The sequence below is a fragment of the Rhinopithecus roxellana genome, chromosome 10 (assembly GCF_007565055.1).
Source record: "Rhinopithecus roxellana isolate Shanxi Qingling chromosome 10, ASM756505v1, whole genome shotgun sequence".
Taxonomy (NCBI): domain Eukaryota; kingdom Metazoa; phylum Chordata; class Mammalia; order Primates; family Cercopithecidae; genus Rhinopithecus; species Rhinopithecus roxellana.
Window position 1 is genome coordinate 82093486 of NC_044558.1, and position 12251 is coordinate 82105736.

The window sequence follows — 12251 nt, forward strand, 5'->3', positions numbered from 1 at the left end:
CACGGTGGCACGCGCCTGTAATCCCAGCTACTTGGGAGGCTGAGGCAGAAGAATCACTTGAACTGGGAGGCAGAAGTTGCAGTGAGCCAAGATCACGCCATTGCACTCCAGCCTGAAGAACTAGAGTGAAACTGTCTCAAAAAAAAAAAAAGAGTTGGAGATCAGCCTGACCAACATGGTGAAACCCTGTCTCTACTAAAAATACAAAAATCAGCCAGGCATGGCAGCACATGCCTGTAATCCCAACTACTGGGGAGGCTAAGGCAGGAGGATCACCTGAACCCAGGAAGTGAAGGTTGCAGTGAGCCAAGATCGCGCCACTGCACTCCAGCTCTGGCAACAGAGTGCGACTCTGTCTCAAAAAAAAAAAAAAAAGAAAAGAAAAGAAACTGCCCTTCTGTACAGATGCCAGTAACGACAAAATTGCTTCTTGATCCTGTTAAATAACATGTCCTTAGAACTATGTGAGGAAGATGACAAATTCATATCAGCTTGAACCAAAGTTCCAGACTGCAAAGAAAACTACTCCACACCCCATGATCATCAGGAAGTTTTATTCAACCATGAGACTCGAGCTGCGTTGAAAGACAATCCCCCTCCACTCATTTCCAGTGTATCTTCACTTTGGGGTCTGCTGTTGGGCCTCTACTTGCCTCTTTCCTTCTTCTCCCTCCCTTTGACCCTGTCATCTCTGAAGTCCCTCTCTCTCTCCCAGTCATTGTCAGGCCACAACCTCGTGGGCTCTCTTTCCTGCCATCGCTTCTCCCGGCCCCTGTCATGGTCTCGATCCCTTGTCCTCGAGTCCCAGTGTCTTTCTCGGGATCGAGATCGCTCCCGCCTTTCCCGTTTTGCCTCTCTATAGAGGTCGTTTTTAACAACTGGCAAGTTAATAGGTTTTCGAAAAGGCCGGTCCCGTCCCCCAAATCTCAGTTGTCCAGACTCCTTTTTTCCCCCCAGACCGCCTCCAAGTCGCCGAGGGATCCACCCTTTGAGAGTCCTTTCCAGCTCGTAGTCCACAAATATCTCATGCTGGTCAATAACCAGGCCGTCAGCATCTCGGTAAGCTTTGATCACAGCACGCTCCTCCTTGTATTCGATGAAGGCATAGCCCTTTGAAAAGCCTGTGACCAAGTCCCTGACCAGCCGAAGCCGCCGGATGTCACCATAGCGGGAAAAGACTTCCTTTAATTTGTCCTCCTTGGTCTGCAAGTTTAGTCTGGCCACAAACAGGGTGAGGAGGGGATCTCCTATGACACCTTTGTTGGGGACATATCGTGCCAGCATTGCCCTCCAGACTGCACGGTCATGTGGGTCTTCATCAGTGCCATCGATGCTGCCCGCTTTGAGTGGATCATACTCCTTGGCAATGGGCATCCAATCATTCATGTTCTAAGAATAAGAGCAAGCATGGATGGAGCATCTACTCCAAGCCACTCATTCAACCCTTACAACCCCATGAAATGGATACTATCATTCACCCCTTCTTGAAGACAGGAAAGGAAGGGAACACCCACAGAGGCTAAGTCCTCCCCGCTAGTAAGTGGGGGAGACAGCATCAAAGCCAGGCAGTTGTGCTCCAGAGAAGCCCTTACCCACTCCTGCAAATGCCCTCTTGGGAAGCAGAGGGAGGCGTGCTTGGGTTTCATCCATATATGCATCATCTGGCTTAGCCACGGGAGGGCACTTACCAACTATGAATACATTACAATGTGGCAGCGTGGATCAAAACCAGACTTCCCTTTCAGAACCTTAAAAATGATCATAGGAAAACTAGCCCAGGAACTGCTGGTGGAAAATGGCATTTTAAAAACTCTACTACCAAGAATTTCAAACAAATGCCAACATAGAGAATCATATAATAACCCTCCACAAACTCACCTGGCTCAACTAGAACCACCATGCACATGTGGCCAGAATAAGCTGCCCCCAGATAATTCTGAAACAATTTCTAGATATCGCATCATTCATGTGGAAATTTTTTACTACGCATCGTTAAAAGATACAAGAGAAAATGGGGATTTGGATGCACCATTTAAAAGTACAAGAGAAAATGGGGATTTGGATGCACCATTTTGCAGTAAACAGACAATAAAACTAAGGCTACAGTGACCAGCAGCGAGTTATTTGGTTCAAAAGGAACACGGGATTTCTTCTCAGCTCCCTGGCTGATAATCCATTTAGCCTGGGAGCATGATAATTTACTGCAATGGTAACTTTTTGCCCAGCAAGCGCACTTCAGTTGTCATGCCTTCTGATACATAATTAATTCATGTGAATCTTTGCTGGAATAATAAAATGCTTACTAACATTTCAGACCCGGCTAATGCTTATGTGACCAACCTGCAAAGCTGTACAGCCAATGCTGAAATATGTTACTTAAAAACCTTGGCTGGCTGGGCACAGTGGCTCAGGCCTATAATCCCAGCACTTGGGGAGGCTGAGGTGGGTAGATCACCTGAGGTCAGGAGTTCAAGACCAGCCTGACCAACATGGAGAAACCCCATCTCAACTAAAAATACAAAATTAGCCGGGCATGGTTGCAGACGCCTGTAATCCCAGCTACTCGGGAGGCTGAGGCAGAAGAATCGCTTGAACCGGGTTGGTGGAGGTTGTGGTGAGCCAAGATTGCGCCGTTGCACTCCAGCCTGGGCAACAAGAGCAAAATTCCATCTCAAAAAAAAAAAAAAAACAGCCAGGCAAGGTGGTAGGTGCCTGTAATCCCAACTACTCAGGAGGCTGAGGCAGGAGAATGGCTTGAACCCAGGAGGCGGAGGTTGCAGTGAGCCGAGATTGCACCACTGCACTCCAACCTGGGCAACAAAGTGAGGCTGTCTCAAATAAATAAATAAATAAATAAACCAACCACTAAAAACCAGGTCTTTCCGGCCAGGCACAGTGGCTCACGTCTAATTCCAGCACTTTGAGAGGCCGAGGCGGGAGGATTATGAGGTCAGGAGACCGAGACCATCCTGGCTAACAAGGAAAAAACCCGTCTCTACTAAAAATACAAAAAAATTAGCTGAGCATGGTGGTGGGCACCTGTAGTCCCAGCTACTTGGGAGGCTGAGACAGAAGAAAGGCGTGAACGCAGGAGGCAGAGCTTGCAGTCAGCCGAGATCGCACCACTGCACTCTAGCCTGGGCAACAGATCGAGACTCCGTCCCAAAAAAAAAAAAACAGCTTTTTCCTGGAAGAAGTTCCAAAAGTTAAGAGAAAAAAAAACTGGCAGGCACAGTAGCTCACACCTGTAATCCCAGCAATTTGGGAGGCCAAGGAGGGCAGATCACGAGGTCAGGAGTTTGAGACCATTCTGGTCAAGGAGTTTGAGACCAGTCTGGACAACATGGTGAAACCCCGTCTCTACTAAAAATAAAAAAATTAGGCATGGTGACATGTGCCTGCAGTCCCAGCTACTCAGGAGGTTGAGGCAGGAGAATGGCGTGAACCCGGGAGGCAGAGGTTGCAGTGAGCCAAGGTCACATAATCGCACTCCAGACTGCACAACAAAGCAAGAGTCTGTCTCAAAAAAAAAAAAAAAAAAAGAAGAAAGAAAAAAAAAAAACTTGGCCTGGCGCAGTGGCTCACGACTGTAATCCCAATACTTTAGGAGGCCAAAGTGGGAGGATCACTTGAGCTCAGGAGTTGAAGAGCAGACTGGGCAACATATCAAGACCTCATTTCTACTAAAATTCAAAAATATCAGCCAGGCATGGTGGTGCACGCCTGTAGTCCCAGCTACTAGGGGGGCTGAGACAGGAGGATGGCTTGAGCCTTGGAACTTGAGGCGGCAGTGAGCCTTGATCATGCCACTGTACTCCAGTGTGGGTAACAGAGTGAGACCCTGTCTCAAAAAAAAAACAAAAACAAAAAACCAGGTTTCTGTGAAATATGTACAGTAGTTATTCCCAACAGCATTTTTCCATAATATTTATTAAAATATCTATAACATTTTTCCTCTTACTCAAATTTTCCTCAAGGATCTTTCTGCTTTATTTCTTCCTCAGTTGATGGGTTATATAGGGGAGTGATTACTTACAGGTGCACTGTGAGTTTTTTTTTCCTCAGTAAAAAAGCCAAACACCTACAGAATAAAATCCAAAATCAATGGCACTGCACTCAAGACCTCTGACCCTAGACCAGGCACGGTGGCTCACACCTATAATCCCAGCACTTTAGAAGGCTAAGATGGGAGGATCACTTGAGGTCAGGAGTTCAAGACCAGCCTGGCCAACATGGTGAAACCCCTATCTACTAAAAATACAAAAAATTAGCTGGCATGGTGGTGCACACCTGTAGTCCCAGCTACTTGAGAGGCTGAGGTAGGAGAATCACTTGAACCCAGGAGGCGAAGGTTGCAGTGAGCCGAGATCATGCCACTGCACTCCAGCCTGGGCAACAGAGTGAGACTCCCGTCTCAGAAGAAAAAAAAAATCTCTGACCCTCACTTAGCCTCTCACCATGTCCCATCATAAAACGTATTCTACGTTTTTCCTGATCCCTTCAACAGGAACAAAGCCTGTTTGTAAACTACCCAGGCTTGCTCCTCCTTCCTTGAATGTGCCCTGATTCCCCAGCCCCATGCCTTTCCCAGTACATTTTTTCTTTTTTTTTTTGGCCTAAACCGTTAGTGCAAACATCTCAGGATGATTTCCTCTCCTGGGAATATCCTCTCCCTGCCTCTCTCTTCCATATCCACTTGCAGGAATTCTCCTGGGCCTGTCAAGTCCAGCTTCAGCTCCCTCCATCATGAAGCAATTGTGTCTCTCCCACAGCTCACTGAACCTTCTAAAGTCCTGATCATGCTTTGCCCAACACACAGTAAACACTCTTCAGGCTGGTGGCTCCAGATCCTAGGATGCTTTCTGATAAATGCTGGGGAACTGAACCAACTCCAATCAAAAATCATAGAACTGGCCCAGCACAGTGGCTCACGCCTGTAATCCCAGCACTTTAGGAGGCCGAGGTGGGTGGATCACCAGACGTCAGGAGTTCGAGACCAGCCTGGTCAACATGGTGAAACTCCATCTCTACAAAAAATACAAAAATTAGCTGGGCAGTAGTGGCATGCACCTGTTATCCCAGCTACTCTGGAGGCTGAGGCATGAGGACTGCTTGAACCCGGGAGACGGAGGTTGTGGTGAACAGGGATGGTGCCACTGCACTCCAGCCTGGCAACAAAGCAAGACTCTCTCTAAAAAAAAAAAAAAAAATCATAGAACTGGCCCAGCGCGGTGGCTCTTGCCCGTAATCCCAGCACCTTGGGAGGCCAAGGCGGGCAGGATCACGAGGTCAGGAGCTCAAGACCAGCCTCAGCAACATAGCGAAACCCCATCTCTACTAAAACTACAAAAATTAGCTGGGTGTGGCGGCGGGTGCCTGTAATCCCAGCTACTTGGGAGGCTGAGGCAGGAGAATCACCTGAAACCCGGAGTCAGAGGTTGCAGCGAGCTGAGATTATGCCACTACACTCCAGCCTGGGCAACACAGCAATACTCCGTCTCAAAAAAAAAATCATAGAACTTTTTTTAGTCCAAATCAGGCAAACCTGATCTTTGAGAAATGAGAAGCAGGATAATGACACTGTTTACTGACCACATGGTAAAAGGAGGGCAATATGTCTGTCATCATCAAGAAGCAACTGTGCAGAGGCTGCCTCTCTGCTGTCAGTAAAAGAATGAAAAACAGATGGAGTGACAGAAGGAGCACAGGATGAGAGGGAGACAATTTCAGTCCTGGTCTGGGCTCTGGCTCTAACTCAATTTGTGTCTTCTCTCATGGCTGGAATTTCTCCATGTGAAAAAAAGAAGAGGCTGGGCGTGGTGGCTCATGCCTGTAGTCCCATCACTTTGGGAGGCCAAAACAGGAGGATCCCTTGAGCCCAGGAGTTCAAGACTAACCTGGGCAACATGGGAAACATGGTGAGACCCTGTCTCTATTTAAAAAAAAAAGGCCGGGTGCGGCAGCTCACACCTGTAATCCCAGCACTTGGGGAAGCAGAGGTGGTCAGACTGTCTGAGGTCGGGACTTCGAGACCCGCCTGACCAACATGGAGTAACCCCGTCTCTACTAAAAATACAAAATTAGCCAGGCATGGTGGTGCATGCCTGTAATCCCAGCTATTCGGGAGGGTGAGACAGGAGAATCGCTTGAATTTTTTTTTGAGACAGGGTCTTGCTGTTGCCCAGACTGGAGTACAGTGGCACAGTCATGGCTCACTGCAGCCTCAACCTCCTGGGCTCAAGCAATCTTCCCACCCCAGCCTCGTGAGTACCTGGAATTACTCACTATGCGCCACCATACCCAGCTAACTTTTTTTTTTTTTTAAGAGATGGGGTCTCACTATATTGCATAAGCTGGTCTTGAACTCCTGGGCTCAAGCTATCCTCCTGCCTCAGCCTCCCAAAGTGCTGGGATTACAGGTGTGAGCCGCCGAACCCAGCCTGTACTAACCTCTTAACTCCTCTCACTTCTCAACAATACCAGGACTAAGGTACTATATTATTATTGCCTTTTCAGATGTGAAAGGTCAGACACAAAAAGGCAATCTTTGCCCACAATCCTAAAGCTAAGAAGTAGCCCAGTGGAGGAGTTAGAACCATGGGCAGTGTGGACTCCAGAGCTAAAGCTCTCAATCAATTTCCTCTGATGCTTTTCATAAAATATAAGGTTTTGGAGATAAAAATGAGAAAAAGAAAACACACAAACCAGTATTCTGGGTGTCTGAGGCTGAGACCCATCCCTCCTCTCCTGAAGGAAAAGAACCCCTCCCCATTCAACCTTAAAAAGTCACAAGGGGGCTGGGCGCGGTGGCTCACGCCTGTAATCCCAGCACTTTGGGAGGCCGAGGTGGGTGGATCACGAGGGCAGGAGATCCAGACCATCCTGGCAAACACAGTGAAACCCCGTCTCTACTAAAAATACAAAAAAAAATTAGCCGGGTGTGGTGGCCGTTGCCCGTAGTCCCAGCTACTCAGGAGGCTGAGGCAGGAGAATGGCATGAATCCGGGAGGCGGAGCTTGCAGTGAGCTGAGATCGCACTACTGCACTCCAGCCTGGGTGACAGAGCCAGACTCCGTCTCAAAAAAAAAAAAAAAAAAAAAAAAAAAGTCACAAGGGGCCTGGTGTGATGGCTCACGCCAGTAATCCTAGCACTTTGGGAGGCCAAGATGGGTGGATCATTTGAAGTCAGGAGTCACAAAGATCTACCAAATAAAACTGATACTATTGTGCACAAAGCTCCTGTTCAAAGTTTTAAGACCTCTTCAAATTAACATGGAAGAGAATTACAAAGGGATAAGCATGGATTTTGTTCTCTCTCTCATCTGCATGCTTCTATAGATACTAATAGACGGCTTCACTGTTTCTCATTAATCTTTCTTGGTGCACTTCCTCCCGGGCAACATTAGGTTGAGATTTCCTACAACAGTCTCTTTCGATTTTTACATTCTCTTTTTTACTTTATTTATTTATTTATTTATTTAGAGACCAAGTCTCGCTCTGTCACCCAGGCTGGAGTGCAATGGCCAGTCTCGGCTCACTGCAACTTCTGCCTCCTGGGTTCAAGTGATTTTCCTGCCTCAGCCTCCCAAGTAGCTGGGATGACAGGTGCCCGCCACCACGCCCAGCTAATTTTTGTATTTTTAGTAGAGATAGGATTTCACCACGTTGGCCAGGCTGGTCTCCAACTCCTGACCTCAGATGACCGGCCTGCCTCAGCCTCCCAAAGTGCTGGGATTACAGGTGTGAAGCACCAAGCCCGACCTCACTCTCTCATTTTATTCATACAGGGGATGAGACCAGAAATGAATGGTGGGGGCCAGGTGCGGTGGCTCACGCCTGTAATCCCAACACTTTGGAAGGCTGAGATTGGTGGATCATTTGAGGTCAGTAAATTTTAAGTTTCAGGTTTCTTATTGTGAAATGTAGCTAAATGTCATTTCACTAGGTTTTTGTGAAGATTAGATCATATGGTGTCCACAAAAATGCTTTACAATTATAAATTATTATACAAATTTAGAAAAATTTTGGCCAGGCACGCCGTGGCTCAAGCCTGTAATACCAGCACTTTGAGAGGCCGAGGCTGGAGGATCGCTTGAGCCCAGAAATTCGAGACCAGTCTGGGCAACAAAGTGAGACTCCGTTTCCATCAGTCAATCAATCAATCAATTCTCCGGGCGTGGGGTCGTGCCTATCGTCCCAGATACTTGGAAGGCTGAGGCGGGAGGACCACTTGACCTGAGATGTTGCCGCTGCAGTGAGCCAAGATCGCGCCACCACTCTCCAGCCTGGACGACTCCCTGTCTCTGGGGAAAAACAAAAAAATAAATTAAGCCTCTTCCTGGGTCTTCGGGGTAAGACCCTGCCCCTCCTGGCCAGGCGCGGTGGTTCACGCCTATAATCCCAGCACTTAGGGAGGCCGAGGCGGGCGGATCACGAGGTCAGGAGATCGAGACCATCCTCCCCAACGTGGTAAAACCCCATCTCTACTAAAATACAAAAAAAATAGCCGGGCGTGGTGGTGCACGCTTGTAGTCCCAGCTACTCGGGAGGCTGAGGCAGTGGAATCGCTTGAACCCAGGAAGCGGAGGTTGCAGTGAGCCGAGATCGCGCCACTGCACTCCAGCCTGGGCGGCAGAGCACGACTCTGTCTCAAAAAAAAAAAAAAAAAACTTTGCCCCTCCTCTCCTTTTTGTGGAAAGCAAAACTGAAGGCGGGTCCCACAGAGCCCTCCAGGGCATGCGCAGTGGGCCTCGGAGGCAAACACGTGTTTCTGTGGAAAAGCCTATCCTTCCCATGCAGCCTCCAGCTTGGCCGCCGGCCCTGAGGCCGCTTCCCCACCCCTCTCCTTCTGTGGGGGTCGCAGGGAGTAAGGGGCCATCCTTCCAGCCCAGCTCTCGTGCCCACTCCCCGCAACGCAACCCAGAATGTCGTCCCCTTTGCCAGGTTCCAACATGGCGCCCCACACAAGCGCGGGCACAGCGTCTGGGCTACACTCCCTCTTCCTTCTCTCCAGCTTGGGGCCCGCTCCCTCCGAGCCGCTTCCACTCACCTCAGCAAAGCTCGGGCTCCCTTCCCGCGGAGACAGACGAGCGGCTGCAGGTGACGCCAGATTCCCCGCGCCGGCCTGGGCCCGACCTTTACATTGGTAACAGCAGATTCGCCGCCGACGCCCATTTCCTGTTTGTTTTGCCTTTAGAGTTTTACTCGCGTGCGTCGAGGGTGTTATCTCCGAAGACAATAAGCTTTATTTAAAATAAAAAAAAATTTAAGAGAAAAATTGTTAATTCAACAACTAAGTTGAAAGAAAGACTATCGAATATGCAGTTACCTGGGGCATTTTACTTTATTATTTATTTATTTTTATTTATTATTTTTTCTTGAGACGGAGACCCCCTTCTGTCGCCCAGGCTGGAGTGCAGTGGTGCGAACTCGGCTCCCTGCAACTTCCGCCTCCCGGGTTCAAGCGATTTTCCTGCCTCAGCCTCCCGAGTAGCTGGGATTACAGGCGCCCGCCACCATTCCCGGCTATTTTTTGTATTTTTAGTAGAGACGGGGGTTTCGCCATGTTGGCCAAACTGGTCTCGAACTCCTGACCTCAAGTGATCCACCTGCCTCAGCCTCCCAAAGTGCTGGAATTACAAGTGTGAGTCATCGCGCCCGGCCCCTATTTCTTTAAAAAAAAAAAAAGCCAGGCGCGGTGGCTCACGCCTATAATTCCAGCACTTTGGGAGGCCAAGACGGGCAGATCATGAGGTCAGGAGACCGAGACCATCCTGGCTAAAACGGTGAAACCCCGGCGTGGTGGCTGGCGCCTGTAGTCCCAGTTACTTGGGAGGCTGAGGCAGGAGAATGGCGTGAATCCGGGAGGCGGAGCTTGCAGTGAGCCCAGATCATGCCACTGCACTGCGCCCTGGGTGGCGGAGCGAGACTCCATCTCAAAAAAAAAAAGCAACATCTATACCTTAAAATTTCATGTTTGAAAATGTATGCTAGCCATTGTTGGTGGAGGCCATCTGCAGTTTCAGCCACTAGGGAGGCTGAGCCATGAGGCTTGAGTCCAGGAGTTCAAGTTCAGCCTGTCAGCCTGGGCAGCAGAGCAAGACCCCTATGTTTGTTTTTTTTTTGTTTGTTTGTGTTTTGTTTTGTTTTGTTTTAGTTTCACTCTTGTTGCCCAGACTGGAGTGCAATGGTGTGATCTTGGCTGACTGCAACCTCCACCTCCCAGGTTCAAGCGATTCTCCTGACTCAGCCTCACGAGTCGCTGGGATGACAGGCATGCGCCACCATGCCCGGCTAATTTTGTATTTTTAGTAGAGACGGGGTTTTTCCATGTTGGTCAGGCTGGTCTTGAACTTCCGACCTCAGGTGATCCACCTGCCTCGGCCTCCCAAAGTGCTGGGATTACCGGTGTGAGCCACCACGCCCTGCCAACTCCTATGCTTTTAAACACACAGACACACACACACACACACACACACGAGTTGTATGTACAGTACATGCAATGAAATACTATTTCTCCTTAAAAAGGAATGAAATTCTAATTGCTACAACATCATGGATGAACCTAGTTCATGGATGAGCCATGCTAAGTGAAAGAAACTTAAGGGCGAATACTGTATGGTTCCATTTATATGAGGGACCTAGGATAGTCAAATTCATGGTTGGAAAGTACAATGGTGGTTATCGGGGCTGCTGTGGGTGTTAGAATGGTGAGTTATTGTTTAACAGATACAGAGGTTCAATTTGAGATGCAGAAGAAGTTCTGGAAATAGATAGTACAGATGGTTTCATAACAATGTGAATCTACCTAATGTTATTTAATAGTTAAACCGGCCGGGCGAGGTGGCTAAGTCCTGTAATTGGGAGACCAAGTTGGGAGGATCACGAGGTCAGGAGATCAAGACCAGCCTGGCCAACATAGTGAAACCCCATCTCTACTAAAAATACAAAAATTAGCTGGGTGTGGTGGCAGGCGCCTGTAGTCCCAGCTACTTGGGAGGCTGAAGCAGGAGAATAGCTTGAACCTGCGAGTCAGAGGTTGCAGTGAGCCAAGACTGTGTCACTGCACTCCAGCCTAGGTGACACAGCAAAAATCTATCTCAAAAAAAAAAAAAAAAAGTGCCAGGCACAGTGTCTTACGCCTATAATCTCAGCACTTTGGGAGGCCAAGGAAGGCAGAGGCCTGAGGCCAGGAGTTCAAGACCAGCCATGCCAACATGGTGAAGCCCCGTCTCTACTAAAAATACAAAAATTAGCCAGGGGTTGTGGCGCACACCCTTAATCCTAGCTACTCGGGAGGCTGAGGCACAAGAATCCCTTGAACCTGGGAGGCAGAGGTTGCAGTCAGCCAAGATCAGGCCACCGCACTCCAGCCTGGGCAACAGAGTGAGAATATGACTCAAAAAAAAAAAAAATAGTGAAAACGAAGCCGAGTGCCATGGCTCACGCCTGTAATCCTAACACTTTGGGAGGCTCAGGTGGGTGGATCACTTGAGCCCGGGAGTTCGAGGCTGCAATGAGCTAAAAGCATACCACTTTACTCCAGCCCGACAGAGGGAGACCCGGTATTGGAGAAAAAAAAAAAAGGCTGGGCGTGGTGGCCCAAGCCTGTAATCCCAGCACTTTAGGAGGCCGAGGTGGCCAAAGTCAGGAGTTCAAGACTAGCCTCACCAACTTGGTGAAACCCTGTCTCTACTAAAAATACAAAAATTAGCCAGGTGTGGTGGTGTGTGCCTGTAATCCCAGCTCCTCAGGAGGCTGAGGCAGGAGAATCACTTGAACCCAGGAGGCGTTGCAGTGAGCCGAGATCGCACCACTGCCCTCCAGCCTGGGCGACAGAGCAAACTCCGTCTCAAAAAATAAATAAATAAATGAAAATGAAGTCAAAAAGGTAAATTTCATGTTACATATACATTAAAATGTCTGTGTACCCTGGTAGCAATGAGCATAACCTAGCTCCAAGATCTTGGTTTCTGGTATCATTCTCCAATGAAAGTAACCAGTGCTCCTTGGAGAAATAGCTGACTCTAGAACTGGGATAAAAAATACACAAGAAGGCCAGGTGCAGTGGCTCACGCCTATAATCCCAGCACTTTGGGAGGCTGAGGCGGGTGGATCACTGGAGCTCAGGAGTTCAAGACCAGCCTGGGCAACATGATGAAACCCCGTCTCTACAAAAAGTACAAAATTAGCCAGGCCTGTTGGTGCACGCCTGTACTCCCAGCATCTCAGGAGGCTAAGGTGGGAGGATC

General features: G+C 48.7%; 1 protein-coding gene across 7 annotated transcripts; it reads right to left on the reverse strand.

Moving 5' to 3' along the window:
• Nucleotides 1-537: 537 nt before the first annotated feature.
• Nucleotides 538-9628, reverse strand: SNRNP35 (small nuclear ribonucleoprotein U11/U12 subunit 35). 7 transcript variants are annotated; one of them, XM_030939195.1, is made up of 4 exons: nt 9050-9174; nt 8236-8303; nt 3962-4081; nt 538-1389 (listed from the first exon to the last, which is right to left on the reverse strand). In XM_030939195.1, exon 4 carries the CDS (start codon nt 1384-1386, stop codon nt 646-648), a length of 741 nt encoding a protein of 246 aa, XP_030795055.1. In that variant the 5' UTR covers nt 1387-1389; nt 3962-4081; nt 8236-8303; nt 9050-9174; the 3' UTR covers nt 538-645. The 7 variants fall into 7 exon arrangements, with proteins under 7 accessions (XP_030795055.1, XP_030795056.1, XP_030795057.1 ...); XM_030939196.1 differs by lacking the exon at nt 8236-8303 and having other exon boundaries at nt 9050-9122; XM_030939197.1 differs by lacking the exon at nt 8236-8303 and having other exon boundaries at nt 4037-4081; nt 9050-9091.
• Nucleotides 9629-12251: the final 2623 nt, after the last annotated feature.

Excerpts from the sequence above, each read along its gene's own strand:
- SNRNP35 (XM_010368389.2), bottom strand. The coding sequence starts at position 1,661 with ATGATGCATATATGGATGAAACCCAAGCACGCCTCCCTCTGCTTCCCA. Across the intron at positions 1,390-1,592 it reads GAGGGCATTTGCAGGAGTGG|AACATGAATGATTGGATGCC; the intron begins GTAAGGGCTTCT and ends TCTTATTCTTAG.